The sequence below is a fragment of the Strigops habroptila genome, chromosome 5 (genome assembly GCF_004027225.2).
Source record: "Strigops habroptila isolate Jane chromosome 5, bStrHab1.2.pri, whole genome shotgun sequence".
NCBI classification, from domain to species: Eukaryota; Metazoa; Chordata; class Aves; order Psittaciformes; family Psittacidae; genus Strigops; species Strigops habroptila.
In genome coordinates, this window is record NC_044281.2 from 76,724,422 (window position 1) to 76,752,217 (window position 27,796).

Sequence of the window (27,796 nt, forward strand, 5' to 3'; positions counted from 1 at the left end):
AAGCCAGTATTCCCAGGTTTTTGTGTATGAACTCTCCTCATCCCACCATGCATCATCTCACACCAACAGGCTCATTTTAGCATGTTTCTTTCATAGTTTTGAGATCTCTACTGGTAGCAGATCTGTGTGGAGATTTGTAAGTAGATTATACCTGGAAGATTGCTGTCAATATCCGAAAGTACACATATCATTAAGACAGAAGTGCTTGGAATCAGAGGCAGCTCAAAAAAGTTACGGCTTGAACTTTTGTCCATTGACTGAAACATTTTTAATTGTTTTAAGCTAGTTTGTTGTGGAATGTTTTCATAACCTGAGACATAACATATGCTGCACATTATTTGTTTCATGCAAGTAACTTTTAAAATAGCTCATTGTGTTTGAATAGCTCTGAAACTTGCCAGGAAAGCAGTTGTGTTTACAACAAAAGTTTGCATGAAGTCTATTCCATCTAAAGAGTGTGATATCCTTGTGGTTCAGATAATTTTTGTAGTGATGAAGCATCGTGTTTTAAGATACTGTGATGACTTACATCAACTGACAAGTGTTGGTATAAAATGAAAGCCTTCATTCTTAGGTTTCCATTCCTTATTCACTAATTGCAAGCTATAAATAGACTGATCTGAGGAATCTGGGCACCTCTAGCTTTCATTTATCTCAGTGAGACTTCTTTGATTTCAGTAACAGATGATGATCAACTCTTCTGCAAAATACAACTCTTAACCTCCCTGTTCACTGTTCTATAAAATATTATGAGATTGCCACCTAGCTCATGAAGACTTAATCATGCAAAAAAGCTTTAATATTTCGAGGTTCTTAGATGAAAGGCACAGTGTAAGGATAAAAAATTACCTCCAGACTACGGACCTGCTCTGTTTCTTGCAAAGTGAGTCTGACTGAAGTCAGTGCTATCCCTTTCTCTGATCTCAAGATCAGGGTTCTGCAAGCTATTTCTTTTCTTGTAGGAAACGATGATTGAGACAAGTGTCTTTGACGCAGGACTGTTCATTTGCAAGGAAAATACTTATTCCTTTGTCCAGAGCTCCAGGTTTCCTTTGGTGAGCACTTAGCATACCAACTCCTTTCCTCATCTATTCTCAGGGCCATGCCTTGTGCCTTTGTTTTACAGAGCCCAGTGTTTTGCGAAATCAGTGGTACAAAGGACTGCGAGAGGGCTCAAAAGCCTCTTACACTGAACAGAGATCAAATACACTCAGATCACCAACAGATGTCTGTCTGACCTCAGAGGCCTTTCAGACCTCTGAGAAGAGATTCCACAATATTCATATGCCTGTTCTTGAGCTTCATGTGTGAAAAATTAAGAAAAAAAAAGCTTTCATATCCAATTAAATAGATTCTTTCATATCATTCCCCCAGTGCAGAGCAGAACATGCAGGATAATTGATCCCTGCCCTCTTTATTAAAAACACTTCTATATTAAAGGACCTTTACCGTGTTTCATTCCTACTTTTCCAGACTAAACAAATCTAGTACCTCAATGCTTCTCTTTGGCATATTTTTTCCCCAAGCATGTTTCTCAACCCTCCAGACCCTTAGTGGTCTCATCAACTCTCTATAGCTTTCTCAAACAGTGGTGAGCCCAACTGGATACGTGTCTCTAGCTAGAGACAGGCAGGGGTCTCCTGGCATTCAGGCTGCCAGGGACAACTGTGGAATGACCAGCTTGCATTTGGCTTACAATGTACTCAGCTCCCACCAAGAACCTGGCATTTATGGGTGGTATTGCATCCCACTTCAAACCTAACCACCATGTTGTGTATCAGTGGTTGCATCCTAGTGAACAGGAGAAGAAGAGGGAGAAGCTACAATCAACCTCTCAGCAAAATGTGGGAAGTGTCTTGCAGGCCCAGAGGCTTAATTTGGAAGGAACCATGATCTCCAAATTTTTGTGGACACAACATAACAAACCTTTATCAAGTGTGTGACATCTCAGCTATTTTCACGCCACTTACTGAAATGGAAGAGGAGTTGGAAGGATCTTTTGTCTTTTAAATTAGAAAAAAACCCCAAAATTTGCAATTGTACACTTCTTCCTGAGTGTGTCAATGGCACTCAGAAGTAACTGAATATCCATTTCTTGTTTCTCAGATGATCAGTAATAAAAGTCCTAGTTGCATTCTTTTCTTAAAAATTAAACAAGAGGGCATCATAAAACTGAGATGTTGCTTTGTCAGCGAAATATTTATATGAAGGTTTTCAGTTTCTGGCCATAAATGAGAAGATATACGAAATAGGAGATTTTGATTAAAACCTCGTGAAAGTAATTTGGACTTTTGGACTTTTATTAAACTGTCTGGTCAAAAAGGATAGTGTGATGAGATAAATTTTGTCTAGGATCAATTTAAACACTTTTTTCACTGCCAGAATCTTGGGACATGAGTCTGGTTTCAGTTCCATCAGCTTTACCCTAGTGTTATCCTGTTGACTTGACTGGCATTGTTTCTGATTTACATTATTGTAAGTGAGCTCAAGAATCACTTTCTTTGTCTTCAGGAAACAGAATAGCCATTAGGGGAAATACAGGACTGTACTTATTTAAGTATACAAGAAACATAACAGGTTTCTGCAGGTGTTTCTGAAGAGTTAGCAGAATATTCTTTGTCACACGCTCAGATGTAATGGTCTTAATCATGGTGTATGGCTCTCCTGCTGCCACAGGACATTTAATATGTTGGAAAAGGTGTCTCTCTTCCCCCATAAAAGCTGAATTTGCTTTTACAGCCATTACCCATCATGCAGCAGGAGAACAGTGTTAATAACCATTGCTTCAGGGCTGAAGAAATCTTTTGCATCTCTCCAGGGAAGAAGCAACTTTTTCTTTTGTAACTGGCCAAAGTGTTACCTTTGGAAGCTTTCCCTCTTGGGATCCAAATGCTGTCTTTCACTCATAACTTGTGCTACCTAATTGTTCTCCAGGGGAGCAAACGTAGGTTGGTGAAGTTGGGTTTTGGCTTGTAATTGTTCCTGGCTTTGTTTGAAGGCTGTAGGTATGCACAGGAGTGAAGCGGGGAAAATGGCAGTCATGGTTATTTATTGGGAGCATTGGGAACTGTGAAGTCTCAAGGAAAATCTCAGGAAGAATCATACAAATGTTCCCTAGTACTGTATGCAGAGTTGGAAAGTGTTGGGTATGCTCTTCCATTACATGTGGTGCAACTGCTCTGCCCTGAACACTATAAAAGGGCTGCATAAAGGGCACCAAATATTTTGCAGGGCCTACAAAACCTTTGGAAATGATGAGCCTGTGGAAAAAAGTGGGGTTTTGTTCTAGAAAATGAAGTGCTCTAGTAAAGTGTTTGCACTTTAGTCCATGTAAGGGACTAAAGGCCTTAGTCCATGTACAGGATGTCAGTGTATTTATGTTTTTACCTACCTTGATATTGTTAGCTTGCTCTCAGTTTGTTCAGAGGAAGCAGAGATTCAAAGGTCAGCAATGAGTGGTTTTGAAAAACCAAGTGGTGACTGTATCTCCCACAAACTTGGAGAAAGGAATCACAGTTCGTGCTGTTTTTAAATACTTCCCACATTGTCTTACAGTTTCTTTTACTCATTCTTCTCCCTTTTCCCTTAAATAATTTAATTTCTTCTTTATGAAAAAAAGTTAGCTAATGCTTATAAGTTTTTCTAAAATGTACTTTGATCTCAGACAAAATTTGATGGAATTATTACTAATAACGCATCATGAGCATGATCTTCAATGCTTAACCTCAAGGCAGCTCATCTCCCATTGGGAAATGAATTCCCAATGAGAAATGAAGTTGCCTGACATGACTAAGAATCAGGTCACTTGGTCTAAATGACTAATTATGGGGTTTAGAACTTAGCTTTTGGATCCCAATTTTGGCCTATAAATGTAGAACAAGTTCTAGATTTAATGAGTAGTAACATCAATTAGAGTATCAATTTTACTCATGCAACTCCATTCACATCAGAAGACGCTCCAGATTCACAGCAGTACAAAGACTCTGGAGTTCAGCAGTGTTTCTGTACCCTGTAAATCAGAGAGATGTTGAAGATAACCAGGTCTCCGAGCAGTGGACTCACACAGCCACGTACAAGCTTTGGGCTGCCAATGAGCTTGTCTACACAACCCACTAGAAAGTACAGGTATTAATTCAGATGGTTTCTAGCCTAAATCAGCTGACATACTGCTAATCATTAGCCTTTGGTTCATATCTGAATATTCCTGTAAAAGCCTTTTTTTATCTGTTTCCTCTTTGTTCCCCAGTCGTTTCAATGCAGCAGCTGTAGGACTGGAAAACAGGATTTTTGATTTTTTTCCCTAGTTATTTCACTGCTTCAATCTTGCCTCTGTGTACTCTCTTGAAATAAAACTGGGACTTAGTCATGGGCATCTGCAGTTAGGAATTTCTGTAAGTTGTCTAAATTACTGAGACTTGTTCTACAGTTCATGTCATCATAAAGGTGCCCTTTATGCAGCACATGAGGTTCATGTCAACCTCAGTGGCCAAACAAGCTGAGGAAATCTGGCTTTGTCTCACTCTCTTCATCTTCTAGATGAGGGCACATAGGGACAGGACAAGGGGAAATGGCTTTAATCTGCCAGAGGGGAGACTGAGATTAGATTTTAGGGAGAAGTTCTGCCCTGTGAAGATGCTGAGGTCCTGGCACAGGGTGCCCAGAGAAGCTGTGGCTGCCCCATCCCTGGCAGTGTTCAAGACCAGGTTGGACACAGGGGCTTGGAGCAACCTGCTCTAGTGGAAGGTGTCCCTGCCCGTGGCAGGGGGTTGGAACTGGAGGAGCTTTAAGGTCCCTTCCAACCCAAGCCAGTCTGGGATTCTGTGATAATGTGTGAGCTTATCTGCGTCTCAAGAAACTGTGAAACTTCTTACTTATTGGCAATATATTCTCTCTGTAATTAAGAGTGAATGTTCCCTTGATATCTTTTGCTGAGGAAATAGAGGAATGTAGGGAGGAAATGACGAAATATTTCAGCAAGGGCAAAGATACCCAGCATGTTCTGCAGATCATCTGTGAAGGCTGAACAGTGAGACTGCATTACATAGCACGCACAGACAGTTCTGTAAACCATGGAACAAACTTACTTTTTCATGTCACAACCAGGATTATATTCACATTTCAGCAGTGGGAAGGAAATGATAAAAGACTTAATTCAGCTTTCACTATGCTGGAGATTTTCTCTGGCTCCACCTCTGCCCCTTCTTCTGTCCTCATTCGTAGTGTTTTTGAACTCTGCCTGCAATGCATTTCAGTGCTTGCCAAGATATCCCCAGCTAAGGGTGAGTTACTGAGAACATCTGGCCGGGAATGAGTGATGATGCTCTGTGACCCACCCCCTCAGCACATCTGGTGGTTGTGGCCATAGATGGGGAACCTTACTGTTAAGGCTTCTGCAAGGAAAGAGGATTTTGCCAGCTAAGGCTGGATTCGTTGAAAATACCCAAATCCAATTGGTTATATAAAGGGGCTTTCATGTCAATGGGAGAAATGCCTATAAATAGGTACACACACACACGCGTATACACTTTTTATATAATTACAGTATACTGTCAATGAATAAGAAAGTGTACTGCCTAAAAACTGTCTTTATAGATAATTAGTCCCAAAGGCCCTAAACTGGTTAACCATCAAGGCATGCTGCAAAAGACCTTTCTTTGGTAAGGGCTTTCTGAAGAGGCTGAATGTGCATTCTCTCTAAAGGGAAGAGAGGATGAAAAGGGTTTATGTGCGTGGTTGGCAGAGTTCCTTTTTGAAATGATTATTTTAAAACTCCTGGATCATTTTTTGTCCTTCTAATAATGAATTAAGGTGTCCAGGCACTTTTGTGAACATCTTTCTATATTATTTATATATAAATCCATAAATACCAATGCTCTGCTCTTGTTTTTCTTTGCTGGTTAAAAAAAAAGGATGGATTTTTCAGACAGCACAATGAATCATCAGTGAAGTGAAAACACTGGGCAAAATCTCTTGTTTAAGAGAATGGCCTGTGCACAGTTCAGGCCAGCATATTTTTCAAGGGATGCAAGGGAGCAGTTCAAAGAATTGGCAAGGAGTGTGTCCTGCATATTCATGAGGCTGGGCAAGGAGGTGAAGGTACAGGAGAAGGCAGAAAAGCAATGTGAGGATAGAGTGGAATGTGGAGCGAGTTACCACGGTATCCTATTTTACTGCTGTTTGACGTAAAGCTCTTTGCTTTTACACAACCGCTGGAATTGAATGGAAGCAGCTCAGGGCATAAATAATGAATGTGTCTTTTACACATTAAGAGAGGAGAATCTGCACCTCATCACAGAGATAACGCGCCCCTCTCTTCTCCCCCCCTAGTCTCCAGCCTGCGTTCCTGAAGTCAGTCAAGATCTTATCCAACAGACAGAGGAGAAACTTGAAAACAGCCCCTGCAAAGAGCTATTCTCTCACTGTACAAAGTAAGTATAACTCGATACCCAAAGTTATCGAGCTGCAGTCAGCAGCTTGTAAGGAATGTGTCAGGTAAAAGACAAACATTTCAATTTGAACCTGAAGCAGGTATCTTCGGCTTATGTTCATAATCCTAGAGGCATAGCCTACAAGCGGTGAAGTCATTTCATCTGAGCAAAATGTAATAAATATTTCCATGCCATTATATACACTACACACAGGCACTTAGTGTTTCAGGTATTTGACGGAGTGTTCTAGCCAAGTAAACCAGCCGTGGATTTCATGCTGTGTGAAAAGAGCTACAATGATAATGCATCCAAAGAAAACATCTCTGTTTCAAAGTGAATAAAAATTAAGTGGCTATACAGTCCATTTAGACAGAGGAATGTGCAAACTTGCTCCGCATGACTTTTCCAGAAAATCTTCACGAGGAGAATGGGGCGCTTTTTAATGCTTTCTGTCTGCCTGTGGCATTCAAAACGAATGTGCATTATTTCATCCTTTGTCTGGGAAAAGGCTTATCAGTTTTTGTAGCGACGAGGCGATTTGCGCTGCTATGCGCTAAAGCTCCAGGTATGCACCCTGCATTTGCAAACACTGACCCGAGTCTGTTCACGCCAGTAGATCATAAACGAATGAAAATATGAAAAGGAGGGATCATCGCACGCTGGCCCGTGTGGTTTCTGGCTGAGCACCGTTTGTTTTCCCTGGATGATGTCATGGGGATTTGTAAAATTCGCTCCACTGTCATTCATTGTTTTGACTCATTTCATTGACCTTTTCTGGTTCCAGTTATTCTTTGCGTTGGTAGGAGATGTGGGTTATTTCTGGCCTTCTCTTATAACACAACCAGTTTCCTTGCATTGGCCCGGTGTCATGTAGAGATGCTCATGTAACTCGCACCAGTTGTGTGTGCCAGTCCCAGTGACAAAGGCAGAGCTGTGCTCAACACAAACCCCCCTGATGCCTGTTTCCAGTTCTCAAATTGGTTTGAAAGCTGACAGTTCCCTCTAAAATGCACTTTGTTGTTGCCAAAAAGGGGAACTAAAAAGCAAACAACTGCTGAAAGGCAGCTATTGTTCTGTAAAATGCACACAGCTTTTAATTAACTGAATGGAATAGGCTAGCGTTGGACACCACTTAATTCAGGCTCGTATTCACCAACAGGCATTCCTTCATCTCAGCTCAAACAGATAAATGAGCCAGGTTTGAGACCTTGTTAATAAATATGCTGATCATTTCACATGGACTGAAATGGGGTCAAAAGGAAGTTTTAAAAACTTGCTGTTGGTATATACTAAATGTTCTGAATAATGTTAATTTTGGAAGAGTTCACAGTCAGACCAAAAAAAGGGAGGCATACATACAAATATGAAGCTTGCTATCCTGTTGGAGCAGGAATGGGGATGAGTTTCAGACATATCTTCATAGATAAGATTAGTCTGCGGGAGACACACATGTATAGCTCTAACTTCTGCTTTGACCTTTAATATTTTGACTGTCTGCTCCTGCCCTCCTCCAATTTCCCATGTACATGTTATTCATGTTGAATTGTTTGCTGAGGTCTAGAACTGCCCCAGGGTAAGACATAGATCATCCGCTCCCAAACCAGACTAGTCCTTCAGAGAGGATTTCCTTCCTCCTCCAGCAAAATCTGGAGATGTGTCTGTATAGCCTTAGATACAGACAGAAAAGTGTCTGTGTACACAGAAATACTCATGTCTTGTGGGCATTCTTCACCCAAACCCAAGTTTTGTTCCCACCAATGCTGCCAGCAGAGGTGGAAGCAGTGGCCCCAGTAAGCAAGGCAAGAACACAAACCAGCTGGAGAACAACCCCCTGTTGATCAATGTGACTACCTTCATCTCAGACAGCTCTCTCAGTTCAACCCATCTCTTCTTAGCACTGAACCCTTGGCCTTTCTTGTGGGATGTCTGTTGGTCTCTGGCTGCTTGTTGCCTGTCACAAGCAACATACTTTCTCACATCTGCAGGCTGGCCTTTTTATTCCTTCCTTCCTTTGATTAAGCAAAAGACTTTGCATCCACTGCATAAGCCCCAGAATTCTTTTCTTGATCCAGAAGCAAATCCACATCCTTGTTCAGACTTTCTTTCCTCTGTTTTGCTCTACAAAGCACATAGCTGTTAGGCAAAGCCCTTTGATTTCAATGACAGTTACTACTTCTTCTGTATAGCAGGAATTGAAATTGATTATTTTTTGCACAAAATAACACCTCTGATGGTCCCTCTTTGACAGAAATAGGCTTTAGCCAGAAATCTTCGATCCAGGTGTGAACATCCCATAAAGTTTAGGAGCTCAGTTCCTGAGGGTGTTGTGTTCATTTACTAACAGAAGCAAATAAACTTGTTGTCAAGTGAGTAACAGTTTTTGTAAAAGTCCATCGAAGCCAGTGGGAGATGTCCTGTTAATTTTAAGCAAGCATAACCAGTACATATTACTATTCAGCTTGTATAAGGCCTTCTGTTATGAAATACATCAAACATATCACTTTGTTCCTAGGTTGAAACCATGAGTAAAATAAAGTACGAAATAAAGTCAAAGTGAAATGATCCCACCATACAAGAAGTCTGTTTTTTCTCCTCTTGTTTTGTTTCTCTTTTGCTCCAAGTTCAGGATTATAAAATGCTTATATATCCTTTTCATCTGAGATAGATCTGTCCTTGACCACCTCAGTGGGGAACCATTCCAAGAGTACCTGAACAGCATGTACTTCGACAGGTTTCTCCAGTGGAAGTGGTTGGAAAGGTAAGTGTCACAAGTTGTTTTGGTTTTTTTTCCTATAAAAAATGAATACAAAAGGTTTATTTTCACTTTCCATGCAAAGCCTGTAAACTGTGCTCAAAATCTGACAGCTGAGATAGTATGTTTGCTCCCTTTGCCTTCAAGATAAAGGCAATTTGGCCTTTCTTCAGCATTACCAATGCCTCATCCTAATGTTTGCCATTTGTGGCCCTCTTTGTGCAGCAATTCTCTCCCTCTTTTCACCGTTCTCCTTCAGGAAGGTCCATCAAGACTCATTCACCATTTCCCTGAGCTATACTCCAGGGAAGCTCTCCCAGAGAGTTCCAGGAAGGTTTTCCTAATTTTGTCATTTGTTTTTAAGTGTTCATTGTTAGGAGGTTGAAGAAGAGATAATGGCTTTAGCCACAGGAAGATGCCATATAGGAAAGTCATGGTTATGTTGGTGTTAGACTCAATTTAACCATGAGCTGAGTCTCCAGCTGTGACCATCCAATGAGCATGATTGGTGCCTGGGGTATGAGTATGTTTAGACCCAGAAATACCCTTCAGCCTCTCCCTTCTCTCTTTAAGGAATCCTGTGATCTGAGAAATGTCTGTGGCCAATTTCACTATCTTGTCACCATGAGGTACTCATGGCACAGATTGAAGGATACATTACACTTTTTTATAACCTACCCTTGTGCATCTATAATGCTAAACTTAAGATACAGATCCAGTCTCTGGCTTTTGCATTTGCAAACACTGTGCCCAAGCAAGACTGAAACAGATGCTGCTTGCTGGGGAAGCACAGAATAAACCAGAAACCTACCCCAAAACACTAGGGAGGCAGTTTTGGCTTATAAAGTTCAAGTGGTTGCCCATTTAATGGTATCATTAGGCAGATCAGGTAGGATTAAAGTACATTCAGCAGCTTCAGTTGTCTTTCTGTTTAGCTGTGCTCTGAATATGGTGACTTTTTTGCCTGGATCAGTTATCATTATTATCAAATCACTGTAAACAGACAAAAATATGTCATATAGGCCCTTGCATCATATATATTAGCTAGACACTTCTAAGCACATTTAATAACCAGGCAGCCTAAGTGAGTATTAATTTGCAAGGAAAGGGGCCTTTGCCTTCTCCTTGTCGTAAGGGCTGTAGCAGACGTACGCTGCTGGGTAGCAGTGACCTTGAGTTGAGAGAAGGCCCGGGTTCCACAAATGGAATTAATTATGGCAGATGAGTTAGGGCCAGATCCATGAGTGGTGTGTATCAGCGTGATGCCTCAGAGATCAAAGGAGCTGTGCCAGTTCCTCTCCCTGGAAAGCTACAAAGCTGCTGCACGAGAGGGAAGGGAAGTGGTGGGCAGAGGGGAGAGCTGTTTTCATGCCAAGACATGCTCCACATGCCATCTTTACTGAATCCAGCATTTACTCTTCCATTTCAATTAAAAAAGCATCAGATGATTCATCCTTAGCCAGGCTATTTCCTATCTACTTTCACATTTGGGATAAGGAATTTTCTGAAATGCTTTGAGGATTATTACTCTTTCCATTCCCCCAACAAGTGTGACAAGCTATTGGATATGCCTGGCTTAAGAAGCTGGGAGAACTGTTTTTAGGATTAGCAAAGAGCTGTTAGTAGCACAGTGATCACCAGCTCCTTCTGACAGCCTGCTGGCTCCAATGGAGGAGTCATACAGTCCATTTCTTCCAGAGACATTGCTGAGCATGTAGTTATCACTGCTAATTGTTGCTTTTAACCCCAATAGCATTTGCAGTATCCTCACAGAAGGCTGAAAATAGCATCTCTCGCTCTTCTAGTTTTGGCCTTCTGTGTATTTTTCTTCCCCTACTTTTAAAAACAATAATGAACATAAATGAAACGATTCACTTTAGCATTTATTCCTTATTGTCATCAACCTCATCACTGCTGTTGTGGGAACAGCCACGTTATTGTGCTCCCTCTGCTGGCTGGCTGCCTGCCAGAGGGAAACAGGGCTGGTAGGAATATCCATATCAACCACTAATGTAATTGTAAAACTTCAGTGGTGGAGTGGTGGGTTTCTTCTTCTGTCGTTAAGCTTTTATGGTAACAAAGTGTAAGTTAGATGCAGGGCTGGGCCATTTTGGTAGGGCAGGATTTTATGGGAACTTTGTTAGGTCGTGTAGTTCATGTCTAGTGAATGTTATGGAGCACTCTGCCCTCAGAAAGACTTATTTAACCCTTAATTTGGCCCTTTAAAGGAAAGAGATGCTTTTTCTCCCTTCTCACCCATAATGCTCTGCCAGGAGGCAGATACCCCAGGTGGGGCCAGACTGGCTTGGAGCTTGGCTTACCGCTCTCCCCTCCTGCGAATGGCACCTGAACCCACCTTCCTGTTTCCTGGGATTGTTTCTTTCCTTGTTTCACATAATTTTCCTGTTTTCTTTAAGGTCAAGACACCTGAAATGTTTTCTGGTGGATTTAATTCTGAATCTCTTTTTCTCCATCCCTGGCAGTGTTCAAGGCCAGGTTGAACGGGGCTTGGAGCAACCTGCTCTAGTGGAAGGTGTCCCTGCCCATGGCAGGCGGTTGGAACTGGATGAGTTTTAAAGTCCCTTCCAACCCAAACCATTCTAGGGTTCTATGACCTTGAAGACCAAGCGAAGTCATAAAGTGTTAGTCTATCCTATGCATCATGAGAATTAATATATATTATTGGAAGCTCTCAGGCCTCCTCTATGCTTAACAAAGGCCAAAGCTATATCGTGAAGATACAGAACCTTCCTTGGTCCTAAGATGCTTGCAGAAATTATACTGATGACTCACTAATGTGTTGTATTTTATTACAGCTTAATATGTTGGAATTGAAAAGTTCAAGCCATACATAGCATTGAAGTAATGGAATTACATAATTATATATTATATTCTATAATAGGATTACCTTGAAACAATGTGATTATCTAATATTTATCTTTTTTGCTTTTTCAAAAGTATGCTCTGAAATAAATAAATCACTGAGAGTGCATTAAATGTGTTGTCTTCTTTTTTTTCTTTATTTCCTTTCCTTCCAGGCAACCAGTAACAAAAAACACATTTCGGCAGTACAGGGTACTGGGGAAAGGCGGCTTTGGGGAGGTGAGTAGGTCTTAAAGCTTCTGTTAAAGAGTGTTTCTTACTTCTCAGGCACTGCAAATCACAGGAACCTGATGCAACAGAGGTTGATTTTCATTAAGTGCTGACAGTTTTACTTAACCTCTCATGACAAGAGGCAAGGGGTTCAAGCTTAAGCAGGGGAAGTTCAGGTTAGATATGAGGAAGAAGTTCTTTACTGTGAGGGTGGTGAGGCGCTGGCAGAGGTTGCCCAGAGAAGTGGTGAATGCTCCATCCCTGGCAATGTTCAAGGACAGGTTGGACAGAGCCTTGAGTGACATGGTCTAGTGTGAGGTGTCCCTGCCCATGGCAGGAGGTTGGAACTAGATGATCTTGAGGTCCTTTCCAACCCAAACTATTCTGTGATTCTATGACACTGTCATCCCAAAAGAACACTTTTGAGAATTATTCCATATTTGACTAACAGTGGAATTAAGAGGCACGCCCTTATTTGTGTTTCAACTGATGGCTGGGCAGCAGAGTCATAGGAGGGGTGGACAGGGTTTAGCCTAGATTACAATCTGCATAGACAAAAGGAGGTGGGATAGGAAGCAGGCGGAGGAAAGTGGAATAATGAAACCAATATTACACAGCAGGTTTGGAAACAGTAGTCGGTTCCCCAGCTGCCCCCGCCTGTGCCTTATTCGCTGTGCCGCCGTCTCTAACCTTAAAAGGACTCGCTGGGATCAGCTCATGGGGAGTAAAGTGCAACCCAGACGCAGCGTTTGCTTCGAATTACCCAGCAATTGTTCTCTTTAATTCGCAGGTCTGCGCTTGCCAAGTGCGAGCGACAGGGAAGATGTATGCCTGTAAGAGATTAGAGAAGAAGAGAATAAAGAAGAGGAAAGGCGAATCCATGGCACTAAATGAAAAGCAGATTTTGGAAAAAGTCAATAGTCAGTTTGTAGTGAGTATTGAACTCGCCGGTGCTCAGCTCCCTCCTCACCTGCTGAGCGCTGCTCTTGTTGAACCTGATGCCTCCTCCAATTCCTACAACAGGGAAGGTGCCAGAAGCTGACTCTCTTTGCTTTGCACCTTAACCCTGCTCCATGCACCTTTGCCAAGTCTCATTTTAGTCTCTGGTCTGTGCGAAATGCAGCAACCAAGGTGCCTGTTCCTGCCACGGGAATGATGCATTTTGCAGCCTTGACTTGCATCAGGGCTGCATCAGCTGAGCTATTTTTATCCAGCGTGATTACCTGAATTCCCAGTGTCTGGGAGAGAGGAGCTTGGAGGAGACTGAAGGATATTCAACCCAAATAGATCAGAAGAGATTGGCTAGTAACCAGTGATGTGGAGCTGGTCTGTCTGATGTAGGGCTTTCCAGATTCATGCCAGCTCTTGTTTCTCTTTAAAAACTTGCCTTAGATTAAAAAAAAAAGGTGTTGTTATCTCAGCATCTGTCATGTTCTTTATACTTCTTTTAGGAAACACTGTGAAAACAACAGATGCAAGATGTTTACTTACCTGTGGCAGAAGCAAAGATGATGGCACATACTTAGACATGATGGGTAGCTTTTGGCTTGTCTGATTTGTTCCAGGGGCACCTGCCAGAGCAGGATGATGCTGACCCTCATGCTTGAGTGATGGTCCATTTGGCCATCACAGGACCAGGCTATCTGGGCCTTCCTGGGAACCTACTGAGATGATAGTTTTTGGACAGCTACCCAGCAAAACAGTGCAGCAGGAGGTGTAGATTCCTTTGGTTATCAAGATCTCTCTTACATGGAAAAGTATGCCTGGAGTTAGTATGCTTGTCCAGCTTGTGAATCTATCTGAGCATTAACCGTGAGGGTTTCTGATGATGAATAGGCTGGATTCAACAAATTAATCTATAAAAACCTAACATCTGAGTTTTCTGTCCTTCTAAAACGCATGTTTGCTATTGTAATAAGGCCCATTTCAAATTCAGTTTCTTTTTTTTCCTTTTCTAGAGGGTATCTTTAATGAAAAGTTAGTGCTTTCTTCTCAGCAGCTAAATGAACTATCACAACTGTGCTACAAATGTTTTTCTAGGTCAATTTAGCCTATGCCTATGAAACAAAGGATGCATTGTGTTTAGTTCTCACCATAATGAATGGAGGTGACCTGAAGTTTCATATCTACAACATGGGAAACCCAGGCTTTGAGGAGGAAAGAGCTTTGTTTTATGCAGCAGAGATTCTTTGTGGCTTAGAAGACCTACATAGAGAAAATACTGTGTACAGGTAAGCACTCTTTAAAGTCTTATAGGGTATCTTTTATGGGTAGAAAGGAACTACTTGCATCTTCCCTACTCATTGTGGTGCTATAAAGCTTAGATACCTGGGGCTGAAATTTCACAGGGTACAAATTCCGTATGATTCAGTAGTCATGGAAGGAAGCAGTTGCTTCACTAAATACATGCTGTCTAAATTGCAGAACTAACACAAAGCTCCCCAACCCCTACCTCAGCATGCACTGGGTGACATAAGAAAATCACGAAAGTTCCGTTAAAGGTATTTCATTGAGGATTCTAGTTTCTAGTTGGGATGAAATGGAGATCATTCTATTCAAGCCTCTATTATAATTACTCGGATTATATTGCATCAGGAGCTGCAGCACATCAGATGTGGAAAAACCATCTCTCCTACCCCAGAGGGAGCACAATTAGCACAAGAGGGGTTTGAGACAGAGGGCAGGGATTCATGCTCTAGGACATGAACTAGCTTTATTAGCTGGGTTGGATCGTGACCATGCCAGCCGTGGAAGGAGGCATGCTCACAGCCATGCAATGGAGATGTCCTGCTGGCAGCATCCCACCCGCTGTGGGTGCAGCCAGCGGGCAGAGCACTGCCCGGAGCGGTGACAGCTTTGAGAAGGACAAATGTCAGCTTCTCAGCTTCCAGTCTGGCTTCCAGCTCTCTACAAGCCTTTTTCCAGGGCATCACAGAGTTTACTTGCTGGATGAGCATGGTGGTTGCAGACAGAGTTCTTGTTGACTCCATGAGGATTTATTTTTTTCTAATCAAAGACCAATGGAGTTGTAAACAACATTTAATGTTTGTCTTCATCATCCCAGCTTGTGAAATCATTACTGCTGGCATTCACAGCAGAAGAGGTCCTGTAAATTGATGAAAGAACTTCCAAGGGCAATGATTAACAGACAATGATATGTTATTTTTAAGAACCAAGCCACACTTTAAATCATTTGATATGCCCATGTGTAATAAGCATTACGCATATGCTTGCATACATAGGAATTACAATATTGTTGTTCCTTGGAGGAGATCTGTAGCAAACTGCTACTTGGTTGCCTCAGTGTGACTCGGATCTTGCTAGCTGGCATAAGGAGAGCAGACAGATAACATGCTGATTGAGTTGGTGCTGGCCCAAGAGGGACAGCTTTTTTTCCCAAGGAATAAAATGGAATTGTTTAATGTCAGTTGAAAAATCAAATAATGAATGACTTGTCTGTCTTCCCTCTTCTTTAAAAACCACCCTACCATCAGAAAAGTTTTAGGAGGTATTATAGCGTTTCCTTAAGAAGTTCTAGATCACAAGCATGCTTTATTGATGAAAATGACTGGTACATTCATAACATGGCTGGTAAAATGCCATATTAATGCCGCTTTCTAATAAAGCAAATCAGATCTGGCCACCTAAAATGGAACGTAGCTCTGAAGGAAGTGGCATCCTACTTCCTTAAGCAGCTGTTTTCATGTTACTCTTGAAAGAACTGCTGGCATACACCTCAGATGCCACATTCATTTTGGTGATGAATATTGTTATATCCTTGTAGGTGGCATTTTCCAGCAGTATTTTAGGAGCATCTGCAGAGACCCCTAATTCATAATACTGCTGCGTGTTTTGGGACCAGTGAGAAGTGCTATATAGGTCAATAAAATATAGCAGCTAAATGTTACCACTTTCTCAAGGTGAATAATTCATTGCAAAACACTTATTCCTCAGACTTAATTTCATTTTCTATGAACAAAATGCTTCTGACTAAAGCACAGCATCGGAAAACACATCCCCATCTCACGGGCCGGTGACGCACGCTGAGGATGTGACCCGAGAGAACAGCCAGGCTCACAGTTAGATTTATCTGATGCAGATTTCCCTTTGCCAAATGAGGTGCTTTGGTTACATTTCTCAATTGCATCACGTTAGTAAAGGTCAACGGGTCGATTGTTGATGGAATGCAAATATAAAAAGCTGATGGTTCTCTTCAAATTATTGTTATATATAAAATATGATATATTATATATATGCTATATGATGATATATAATATATAATGATATATTTTATATCATTAGGTTAATATATACATGTATTTTATATCATTATATTAATGTTGTTGTACACAATGTTTATATATAAGATTATATATATATATTTATATATAAATTATATATACACAGATGTACTATAGCTGTGCCTGGAAGCTCCAGTCAGCATCAAGACCACATTGTCCTGGGCATTACACAAATATACAGTAAAGCCTTGTCTACCATGATTGAGTTGTTTATGCTGTCCTGTACAGCCAAACCATCTACCATCACCTTTCTAGCATTGGCACAGTGCTGGCAGCTTGTGTTTCAGTGTATTTAGGCAAGGCTAGTTCACGTATGGGAAGCTGTACCATTGGGAAGTAGCTTTACATGTAACTGTGTCCACCGGGGAGTTTTATTTCTCCTAGACGTTTCATACAAGAAACACATTTCTCCTTGGCACTTGGAGGTGTTGGCCATGCGAAGGAAGCCAGCCTTGATACTGAGGAACCAGAAATCTGCAAACAGAAATGACAACTGATGTCTGGGGGGGAAGGCAAGCCTGCTTTAATTGGCCACAGTTACAGCTTGAAGTGGGACTAATAACTGCTGGAGCAGAAGATGAAGTAACTAATGAAGTCTGAGTTCTTCAAGGAAATAGTTCTTAAGGGATTTGGAATAAATTCTTAAAAATAAATAGGAAATGCCCTCTGCTGTGTTGCTCCAGCACTGGAAACCTTCTGATAGGCAGGGAAAGCCACAGTGGTATGTTAAACTAAATCACAGCATTCGACTGCCCTTCACATGTTTCAGTATTGTTTATTTGAAAAGTAGGCTCGGTACCACTGGGAACCCGGTGAGGTTTATCTTGAGAGGTCAAGAGGGTCTGAAGCGAGCAAGAAGAGGAGATTGTTCCCATTGCTTTATGTTCTTGCTTGAAATAATAAATAAAAACGAGGCAAGTTTTGAAATTTTAATCTCAGCATTGTGAAAACTATAAAACATCCCTCTCCATTCACAGCGAAATTCATGACACCAGAGTGGAACAGCTTGAAACTCAGGGCGGGCTCCTGCACAGGCTCTGCGCAGTGCACTGATCTCCTGGTGCGAGGGTTTCTCTTGTACAGCCCTCTCTCTTCTTCGCTCTTTGAAAAGAAATGTGTCTTGCTGGGAAGCTAACAGAATCAAGCTGGTTCACAAATGCAAGGAGGCCATAGAAAAAGATGAGGCCAAGCACTTCTTGGATTTGCACCAAGCTGAACGCTGTGTTTCAGTAGGAGTCAACCAGATAAAAGTCAGGGCACGATGTTGTGAATTGCAGCAATACATTTTTGCCTGCCTCACCCAGCAGTGCTGGTGCCTTATTCAGGCTCCTGAGCCAGCACAGCTTGCTCCCATCATATGTCCCTTCTGGGATGCTCCCTGCCCAGCACATCCCTGTCTTCCTTCCAGCACCTCCAGCTCCCATCTCCCAGGCTGGCTTCATTCCCACTCTGTGTTAACAGAAGGCTGTGCCTTGTCCCTGCTTAGCACCATGGAGAGGATGGGCTGCATCTTCCCAGCAGCCTGCAGCATCCAGGAATGGCAGCAGTGGCTGCAATGTTGTGCTCACCTCCATAGGTATGGAAACAAACCTTTGTCAAGTGGAGGGACTTGAGCATGGCTGGTCCAGGCAGCATCTAGAAGGAGCAACTGGTGGAATGAGTTTGGTGCAGACAAACCTTTCAGAAGAACGAAGGTTCTGCCAAGACTCTGCAAAATACATGAAAACTGAGATTACCTTTTTCAGAAGTTTATAACTTGGCCAGATTTGAGAATTCATTTTTTTCACAGGAGCAGTAAAAGGCACATCTTTGACATCAGAGTGACCACCTTGCCAATTTTCATGGCGTTGCTCCAAACCACATAGGCACTGGAGTTTCACTGGAGTTTGTAAGAAGAATCTTAATATGGGCACAGCATTCCCTTCTTTGCCCCTCATTTTCCAAGCTCGCTGAAATCATTACACATGTGCACAAGTGCATGTACACACAGTCACAGATTTGGTTTGAGTCGGATGCCAGGCATAGAAAATTTGAGCCCAAGATACTGCTATTTCCATTTTCACATGCAAATACAAGATTTTAATACTTTTTTCATTTTAAGAAAAGATTTTATAACAAAATGTTACAGAGATTTAACAACACACAGGACTGCATGGGTTGGTTTACAGGGCTTACAGGACTAGATGCATGAGTCCATTATAGAGTGGATTAGGAACTAAAAGCTTGGCTTAGTGAAAAAATGTAACTCCAGTTTAGAAAAAGACATGGTTTCAGTCTATCTGTGAAGTGAGTTGTAGAAAGTTGTATTGGTTTCATGAGTTCCTTGCTGTTTGAGTTGACACTCAATTGGTTTATTACTAGTAATAAATGCACTCACACACTGTCTTATGGTTATGTTATCAAAACCAGCCTCATACCAGTAAGTGCTCTCTTTCATTTTCAGAGATTTGAAGCCAGAAAATATCCTGCTAGATGATTATGGTAAGTCTCAGAGGTTTACAGAGATGCTTTCACATTAAAGTAGATTAAGTTAGTTTTAGGATATATATTGCACAAAGACAAATAATGCTCTGAAATGACTAAGAGGCTCAGCACACACTCATACTCCTGTCTTGGGTGGGAGGAGTGCTGGAGCTCACCGCACAGATGGAAGGAAGCAGGGTCTGTTCTCGGAGCATGGCTTTGCTGGAGGTGTCTGCCTCCTTTCATTGTTGTTCCATCCGTACTGTTGCAAGGCTGACACCACACAATGGAAGTTGTAATTTCTGAATCTGTGCTTCCCACTCCATTTACAGAAGTACTTTCATCCTTTGCTGAGCCAACTCTCGGTTTATGCAGACCCAGGTACCCATTTGTTGCTGAAGGGAGTTATAATCAAATCTGGTGATGACTTACAGACCAGATGTAGCCCCTTCACCCTTCAGAGAGCTATACAATTATGTCAGCCCATCCATCCCCTGTGATCAGTTCAAGATACTTCTCTCTAGCATGCTTCCCATTGCCTTTTTTGTTGTTGGTTTTAAAATACCTAACACAATCCACTCTAGTCTGTAGCCTCACTGTTAAAATTCATTTCACTGCATTGTAATTCCCTGAATCATTCCTCTCGTCCTTATCAATGAAACTGCTCCAATTCAGCAACTGAGAACACTCTTTTCTTAAAATGTCTGAAAAGTGAATTGCAACGGTATTGTAGCAATAATAACAGTTGTGGGTTTGGCCTAATTTGGGTCATATATCTACTTTATGTTGTTTTGTTTCTTTTTTCCTTCCAGGCCATATTAGAATATCTGATTTGGGTCTAGCTGTTAAAATCCCTGAGGGTGAATCAATCCGTGGAAGAGTAGGAACAGTAGGGTATATGGGTAAGTCTTTAGTAGCTCATCTTTTTGATAATTTGCTGAGATTACTTGAGTTTTCGAGATCTTTCTGAACCCAGGACACACGTAAGGTTAAGAAAAAGATTCACATTCAGCTGGGTCTAGGTCCCTGCAGCAACCCACCAACAGTCATGCTAGTGGAAATCAGAAGTGGGCAAAAGGATGGACCACAGCAGCTCTTAGTGAGACTGGTCTATAATCTTAAATCAGCAAAGAAAATGAAAAGGGGCAATAACAACTGGGATTATAGTGATTTTACTGATGATTTATTTTAAGAGGGTTATGTGCTAAAATAAATGTTTCTTTACAACAGTTAAAATGTATTTGTGTGTTTATGATAAAATTAGTAAGTCTGCACCTATGGTCATCTTGACCAAGGTCATCTTGAGTCTTCGCCTATGTGCAGGGGAGGCTGTGCAAAAGATTAGAGATGTGTACATTGGTAAAACCACACTCCCTGATTTAACTAGATCTGGTTTCTAATAGTCAATGTAATTATTTGCATGCATTCTGTGGGTGGCCATATTTCTTGGAATAAAAATTGTTTATGCTTATTTGACTAAATAGAAACTAGCTGATATGAGCCACTGTTACATCATATGGAGACTTGAATGAAAGCAAGCAAATCAGTTGTCATTTCTAACTTCTGTTATCTCAGTTTAAGTGCGTGTGCACACTGAGACTCTGTGCTTGTGAGCATATGGGTATGTGTGTGTGTACCCATGTACAGAAGTGAGGATGCCTGCAAGACAGTGACTGTAGAGCCAAAGCATACTGGATGGTTGCAACACAAAATAAATGGATTTGGTTTTTTGAAGGGGGAAAAAATAAGTTATAAATTAACCAAAAAGACAGAGCTTTTGAAGAAATGTCACTGTTGTTTACAGGATGTGTGTTTGCATGTCATTCCTTCCCTAAATGGAGAAATCTGGAAAGATTCTTAAGATCAGGCTTCTGCTTAATAGTTAGCTTCAACTTCTTTTTGTTATTTTAATTGGTCTGACTTGTAGCAAAGTCAGAAAACAGCATGAACATAGCATGGAGCATGTAGAGAAAAAACCATGGCATGGACCATACTGCATTTTCTGTAATGCCATCAACAGCAACCACTCTCTGTGCATGTGTATTCAGTCTCTAGAATGGAACTTCTAGAAACTTAAGGTTTTTTGCCTATGCGAATATCAAGCATTTCCACAAGACACATCTTTCTCCTCCACAGCTCCTGAAGTGTTGAACAACCAGAGATACACACTCAGCCCTGACTACTGGGGGCTAGGCTGTCTCATTTATGAAATGATTGCTGGGCAATCACCATTCCGTGGAAGGAAAGAGAAGGTGAAGAGGGAAGAAGTGGACAGAAGAGTGCTGGAGACAGAAGAGGTGTACTCCCATAAGTTTTCTGAGGAGGCCAAGTCCATCTGTAAAATGGTAAGGGGCTTGAAGGCCCAGTGTGGCAGCTTCATTAGCAAGCTGTATCTGATGGTCTGAGTGGTAACACAGTACCATAGATGGGCTGCAGAGACAAGGACTAATGAAGCTCATCTGTTGATGGGATGACTGCATTCTCTGTTCATTCAAATTGTGTTTATTTGGGCTTGCTTCTCCATGAGATTCAGCACGGTCATCTTGAGTCCTCTCCAAAGTTTTATGGTCAAGGGAGCGGTATCTATTCTCGTGAGACTTTGAATGTTAGTTTGCAGTCAAGAATGCATTTCTGTCTTTTATAATCTTGGAGAAAAAATAAAAAGGACTTGATGATGCAAGACTCTGATTGTCTCCTGCAAGGAACTGAAAACCCCATGCTTCCATTGTCTTTGGTGAGAGCTGGGGGTAAGCAGGACGAAGATTATGCAATGAAATTATTGTGACACTCAAATGTTGTCCCACCCCATCTCACCAACTTTTTGGCAGCTTTTCCCCTGGGGTGCCAGGGTATCCAGCTTTTTTTAATACTGTTGAGCTGTCCTTTAAAATGTTTTCTCACTCTTTCAGCTGGGAGTCATTTTCATAGCACAATAGCCATGTCTGACAATGGAAATCCTCAAACCCTCTGAGAACTCTCAAAGCTGTGTCTGAAATCATCAATGTCTTGTCAACAACCATCTTCAGAAGGCTGAATTGTAATTTGGAAAGGGATGTGGCCTTTTTCTTGATGTTATTTGCTAAAGAGTGAAGTCTCCTTTGGAGATAATGACATATCTGTGTATGCTGTTAGAGAGAGAATGAAGGGAAAGAAAGGTCAACAAATAGGTAGTGAGAGTTTCACCAGTATCTTGTGCAACAGGCAAGCAAACAGCAGATCAACAACATTTCTGGTTGGCTGGCTTCACAAAAAGACACTGAAAAATAATAATGGTAGCATTGCCAAGTATCATGCCTGGAAGTCATTAACTCACAATGCACCAACTTAGTGATGAATCCCTGGGGTAGTAATTAACTGACATCACTCTTGATAGATACTCTAGGCCATTCACTGCCCTTAATCTGCATTGCAGAGCCCCTAGTGAAATCAGTGTGGGAGGATCTAGGACAGCCACAGGCTCTTACAGACCATTTCATGTGCTCTAACAGCTTGCTATCGCTGTTCTAGTAGCATCTCAACTCCCACCAGGTGAGGAGAAGCATCTGATGGAGTGGCAGAGTTTGTGCGTGTCCTGTTGTTAGCGTGAAATGAAAATGTGAGGCAAAAATTACACTCTTGTTGCTTGTTCTGTCATTAGTTGCAGCCATGAGACATAATAGAATGAAAGTATACTTCAAAAATAACCAACTTAAAGCTCAGAAGAATTAAATGTAACATTGATGGGATAGTGCTGGAGATGACCCAGCACTCTGAAAGGAGTAGACAGTGAAAGTCATTATGCTATAGCGGTCATTTTCATCTTCAAGCCATAAAGCCAATGGTTTCAGGGAGTCAGGGACCTCAGGAAGTTGTCTTGTTCCCTTGCCTCAAGGAAGCACGAACTATGTGTAAATCATTCCTGACAACTTGATCATTACTGTTTCACTGTCCAATCACGTGGCATGTTTATTTATTGTGGTTTTCCATCCAGAAGTCAATTATCAAATGTTAGCTTTAAAAATCCATGATTCAAGTATATTTTCTCAAATTCTCTTTGCTCTTTATATTGAAAAAAACAGAACTTTGTTCCTTTGTATCAGCATCTTAACAAGGAATCAAAAAAGTAATAATAAAGTACCCATTATATTTGCAAAATGAAGCATAAAGTTGCGGTACATAAATCTAACTTCAGCCTTCACAAAAATCCAGCATAAAAGGCTTTCCCATAGCAAGCTCTTCAGGGCAGGAGTAAGGAACAATATGTTTTCCACCACATTGCCTAACCTTCTCTTCAAAGCTTTCTCCATAACCTAATAGCATCGCCACCAGGAAATGTATTGTCTTTATTCTTTTAGTCATATGAAAACCCTCTAGTGTCACCCCATGTCAACGTTCCTGTCCTGGATGGTTATGCCCTTTGCATTTTTGCAGGCACATATCATAGCTCCCATTAATCATCATCCGTCCCGTATTTCCATGTTTCATTTTATAAGTAATTTCCCATAAATCAGACCTCATTTTGGACTGAAGCAGAGATGAATAATAAATAATTAGGAACAGGGGCAGCTGGCTTTCTGGGAAGCTCCCCAACCCATAGTTCCCATATAACATAACTGCTTCATGGTGTGTTTTTTCTGTGAAAAAAATCCAGTCTTTCTAGGAAATGCTCCCTGTTTGTTGTTGTTATGTCTTCTACTTCATTGATGTACGTGTGTGTTTTCCCCGACAAGTGCAGTCTTGCATCCAAAGATGTGACTTGAAGCGCATTCAAGTCAACAGTATTGGATGGGCCCATATTGCTGTGCTCTTCTGCCTCTCTTTGAGTGTCCTGTTTGTCTATGTTTCCCACAGACTAGCTTCCCTGAGGCTTTTTATTCCAGCGTCTCACATTTTACTCTACAAAAGTGATCTCTGGTAGGAGAATGCAAAGAAGACAGAGCCAAACTCCTGGTTTGGTGTCCAGTGACAGGACAGGAGGCCATGGGCATGAACTGGAACACATGAGGGTCCCTCTGAACATCAGAAACACTTTTCCATGGTGAGGGTAGGCAAATGCTGGACCAGGTTGCCCAGAGGGGCTGTGGAGTCTCCACACTTAGAGATATCCAAATCCCAGCTGGACATGGCCTTGACCAACATGCTGTTGGTGACTCTGCTTTGAGCAGAGAGATTTGACTGGACAACCTCCAGAGGCAACTTCCAGCCTCAGCTGTTCTGTGATTCTGATTTCCATTCCATCCCCAAAGTGCCTCCTCAACCAACTAAAAGATGATGGATTCATTGTTTCCCTAAAAGCAATTTTTTCTCTTCCTCACAATCAGAAACTCTGTCATCATACTGCTACTGCTACTCCTCCTGCTTTCATCCCTGGAAACCAGCTTGTTCGCACATTATAACACCTTAAAGTTTATCAGCACTGCCTGAGAATAACTATTCTTTCATCTACCTTGAGAGGCACCTCACACACATCAAGGTGGTCTTCAAATGATTTATCATTGCTATTGTTATTGCTAATAATAATCTTCAGTAGTAAGCCTTTGCAATAAGATCAATTGTCACCCATGCCTGAGAGTTTTGACTTTTCAGTTGGCCAGGTTGGGCTGTGATTCTATATGCATAAGCAGTGCAACATACAGCCAGTTCTGTCATTCTGGCATCTTCAGTTCCCACACCACTGTCTTGTCTCATTTAGTAATTGAGAGATGACCACAGAACTTTTCTGTTCTCTAAAATACGTTAAAAATAGTATGTTTACTTCTTTTTAAGGGTTGAAATTTAACTGGTGATCCCTTAAGCTATTTGATCATCTGGGTCAATGGAAGTGGTTTTACCATTGCGCTTCTCTCCTTTCATGAGCAGAAATGTTTTGCACCCTTACCCTAGAAAACATTTCTCTTATTTCTATAATTTTAAGACTAACATCTTCAGACTTGGAGTTATTTGTTACATGGTATGATCTGGACATGAACTGACTGATCACATGAAGATAAATAAAGCAGCACTTTGGGGACTGTTGTCTGTTTTTAGCAATCCTCACAACAGTTGTTTCTGTTTGTAAAGGAAGCAAAACAAAGTCGTGGAAAAAAAGTCTCAGACATTGCAGAGTTTGAATCCCCAGTGGGGAACAAATGAGTGACATGAAAGTATCAGAGAGTTCTTCATACCAGGAGAAAAGATCTTAATGTAACTTCACCGCTGCTGCTCAAGGCTTTTCTTTGAAAGTCCCATTCTAGTCACACTTTGCCCGTAACTCTGTAGACTGAATCCTGCCCTCATTTACACACATCCAGTGTTATCTGGAGCCTTTGTTACCAGAATATAAAGCTCTGCTGCTTGGTATCAACTTCATGCATGGTTGGATGGCCATAAGCCATCTTCAGATCTGAAGCCCTGTGAATTCCCATAGGCTTTGGCTGGGTCTTACATTTGTTTGGGTCATTTGCACTGCTGTCCCAAGAGGGCCTGTCATCAGCCTGATGTAGTTGCTTTTGTTCTGCTCTTTCTTCATATTAAATACATCCTTTTAAATGGAATTAAACAAAAGAGTAGAGATGACTCAAAACATACTAATGTTATCTCAGTTTTCGTTTCCTGATCAGATTCCCAAATTGGGTGCATATTTCGGGCTATTACACAGGTTTACTATTGCAGAAAGCTGCTGGTGCTGCAGGAAATGGTACGAGACTCATTATTGCTTGGAGAAAGGAAGGACTATTTCTTCTGGAAAAATATTCTAATTCATGTTATCTCTTCATATCCATAACAGAAGCCAGAAGTGTCTGGTTTCACCTGTTGCCATCTCTAGAGCTGCCTGCGGCTACAGCTTAACAAATTCCATTAATTTCTTACTTTTTTCTCCACCGGGACTCTCTTCAAGAGGCAGGCACTGCTCCCCAGCAGGGCTTTGCAGGACAACCATCTCCTTTCTGCGATCTTTCAGTCCCAGCCAATTCCCAGTGGCCTGTTTCCTTTTGTGTCTTTCAGCCACCCATGACCAACTGCATTCATGCTCCAGAGACTTCTATCTTGCATCTGAGGTTACTGAATATTCCCTTGTTTATCATGGAGGAGCCCAGGAATCCCCAGTCAGTCTTTTTCTATCCTCAACTACGCTATCGTCTGACCACAAACTCCAACCAACTTCTAACATTCACAGCCTGGCAAGGGTAAATTCCCAGATTAGCTTGATCTTCCCACTTATTCCAGAGGCTGGAGAATTACTGGCAGCACAGACGGGAAAGTCACCTCCCTCTTCCCTTCACAGGTGACTTGTAGAGCAGAAACTCACAGGTCTCCTTTATCATCTACAGGCAAGTCTATATCTACCCCTTCCTACTACAACTTGCTCCTCAACAGCACTGTTCCTGAAAGCTTCAAGGTATCAGTTCCAAAAGTGATACGTTTTACTACCCAAGTCAGAGACATGGGTAGTAAAAGTGGTTCTTCTGCCTTCAGATTCTTCTTTTCACCTGTCAGGAAGGTCTTCTCAACATAAGAATAGAAGATCAAAAGAATTTTCATCTTTTCTGCCTAGTCACAATAGAGCAAACCAGGTCTTGACTGGAAATTCCAAAGTGATCTTCACATAGGTTAAATTCATATGCCTGTTGGGATTCAAACCAAACCCAGTCCCCCTAAAACCCCACAACAAAGAATCTTGCATCAACACCATGAGAGCTTGAAGTCTTATGCAAGGATTTGAAAGGAAAACATCCCTTTTTCTTTCTACCCAGGGAAAGCAAGCTCAAGAGAAGTGCCCAAAGAAAGGTCTTTTCCTATGAACTGGATCATTATGGTGCTGTTTCATGTGAATCTGTGCACTCGGAGGATAGCAAGGCATAGAGATGTTTCTTCAAGTCTTTCTCGGTCTGTGAACCAGCCAGTCATGGTGACCAGTCAGACCAGATGTCACCACCTAGACTGCAGCAGAGGCAGAAGAAACTGTGAGGAAGAAAGGGACGTTGCTATCTGGAAACTGGAAGAACCACTCACTTTTGCCCCATCCCTTGATCCATACAGTTTCTTCTGGCTATTGCTGCTGCTGCTGCCGAGGCAGAAAGAGCTGAGCAGAAGCCTCTTTTCTTATGTCCCACAAATCCCTTCACTACCTCTTCTGACCACTTGGGCTCTGCCATTGCAGCTTGTTCAGGACTGGCTGGAGAATGATCAATGCATACATGGGGCACACTGATTGACAATGCCATTTGCTGTCTCAGGCTGGAAGTGAGGCCCCCAGAAAAAAAATACAGAACTGAGGAGGCTGTGGAAGCCAGATAAGAAAACCACTGATGGCCAGGGGGTGGCAGAGCATTCAGAGAAGTCTAAAGAGCTGTGACCCCGTCAACATGATAAGGACAAAAAACCTCAGCTTTAGCCAGACACCAGAGGAAAAATCACCAACCTCACACTAGCAACAAACAATGCTTTCAAGGTTCCTCCTCATTGAGATGATGTGGCTGAGACAGCAACAAAACCAGAGGGTACTGGGGCATATCCTGAGCTGGAAAGCCTACAAGCAACATCTCCAGCCATCCTGTGCAGGAAAGGTGCCTGGCTCCCCGCTCCCAGCCTCCTGCAGCGCTGCACCTGATTGTCTGCCTGATCACCTGAAACACTTATTTTCCTCTCCCACCCTCCCAGAGCTATTTGCCTTCTGCTTTCCTAATTGAGCCCCAGCCAGGTGCTGCACAGTACAGCTCTGTGTGCTGACTGCCCTGGCTGTCAAGTAACACTAGGAAGATCCCCAGGGATTTATTCAGGGGGGCTCCCATGGGCTCAGT

At 41.9% G+C, this 27,796-nt stretch overlaps 1 protein-coding gene across 4 annotated transcripts in view; it reads left to right on the top strand.

Moving 5' to 3' along the window:
- GRK5 (G protein-coupled receptor kinase 5) overlaps positions 1-27,796 on the top strand; it is a 174,160-nt gene that overhangs the window by 131,923 nt on the left and 14,441 nt on the right. For 3 of the 4 annotated variants that reach the window (XM_030488748.1, XM_030488749.1, XM_030488751.1), the window contains exons 5-12: positions 6,328-6,428; positions 9,094-9,186; positions 12,219-12,282; positions 13,064-13,204; positions 14,314-14,504; positions 19,018-19,055; positions 19,850-19,939; positions 21,174-21,382. In XM_030488748.1, the coding sequence (XP_030344608.1) occupies positions 6,328-6,428; positions 9,094-9,186; positions 12,219-12,282; positions 13,064-13,204; positions 14,314-14,504; positions 19,018-19,055; positions 19,850-19,939; positions 21,174-21,382 (927 nt within the window). Of the gene's footprint in view, positions 1-6,327; positions 6,429-9,089; positions 9,187-12,218; positions 12,283-13,063; positions 13,205-14,313; positions 14,505-19,017; positions 19,056-19,849; positions 19,940-21,173; positions 21,383-27,796 lie in introns of all 4 variants that reach the window. The other variant, XM_030488752.1, reaches the window with a different exon arrangement.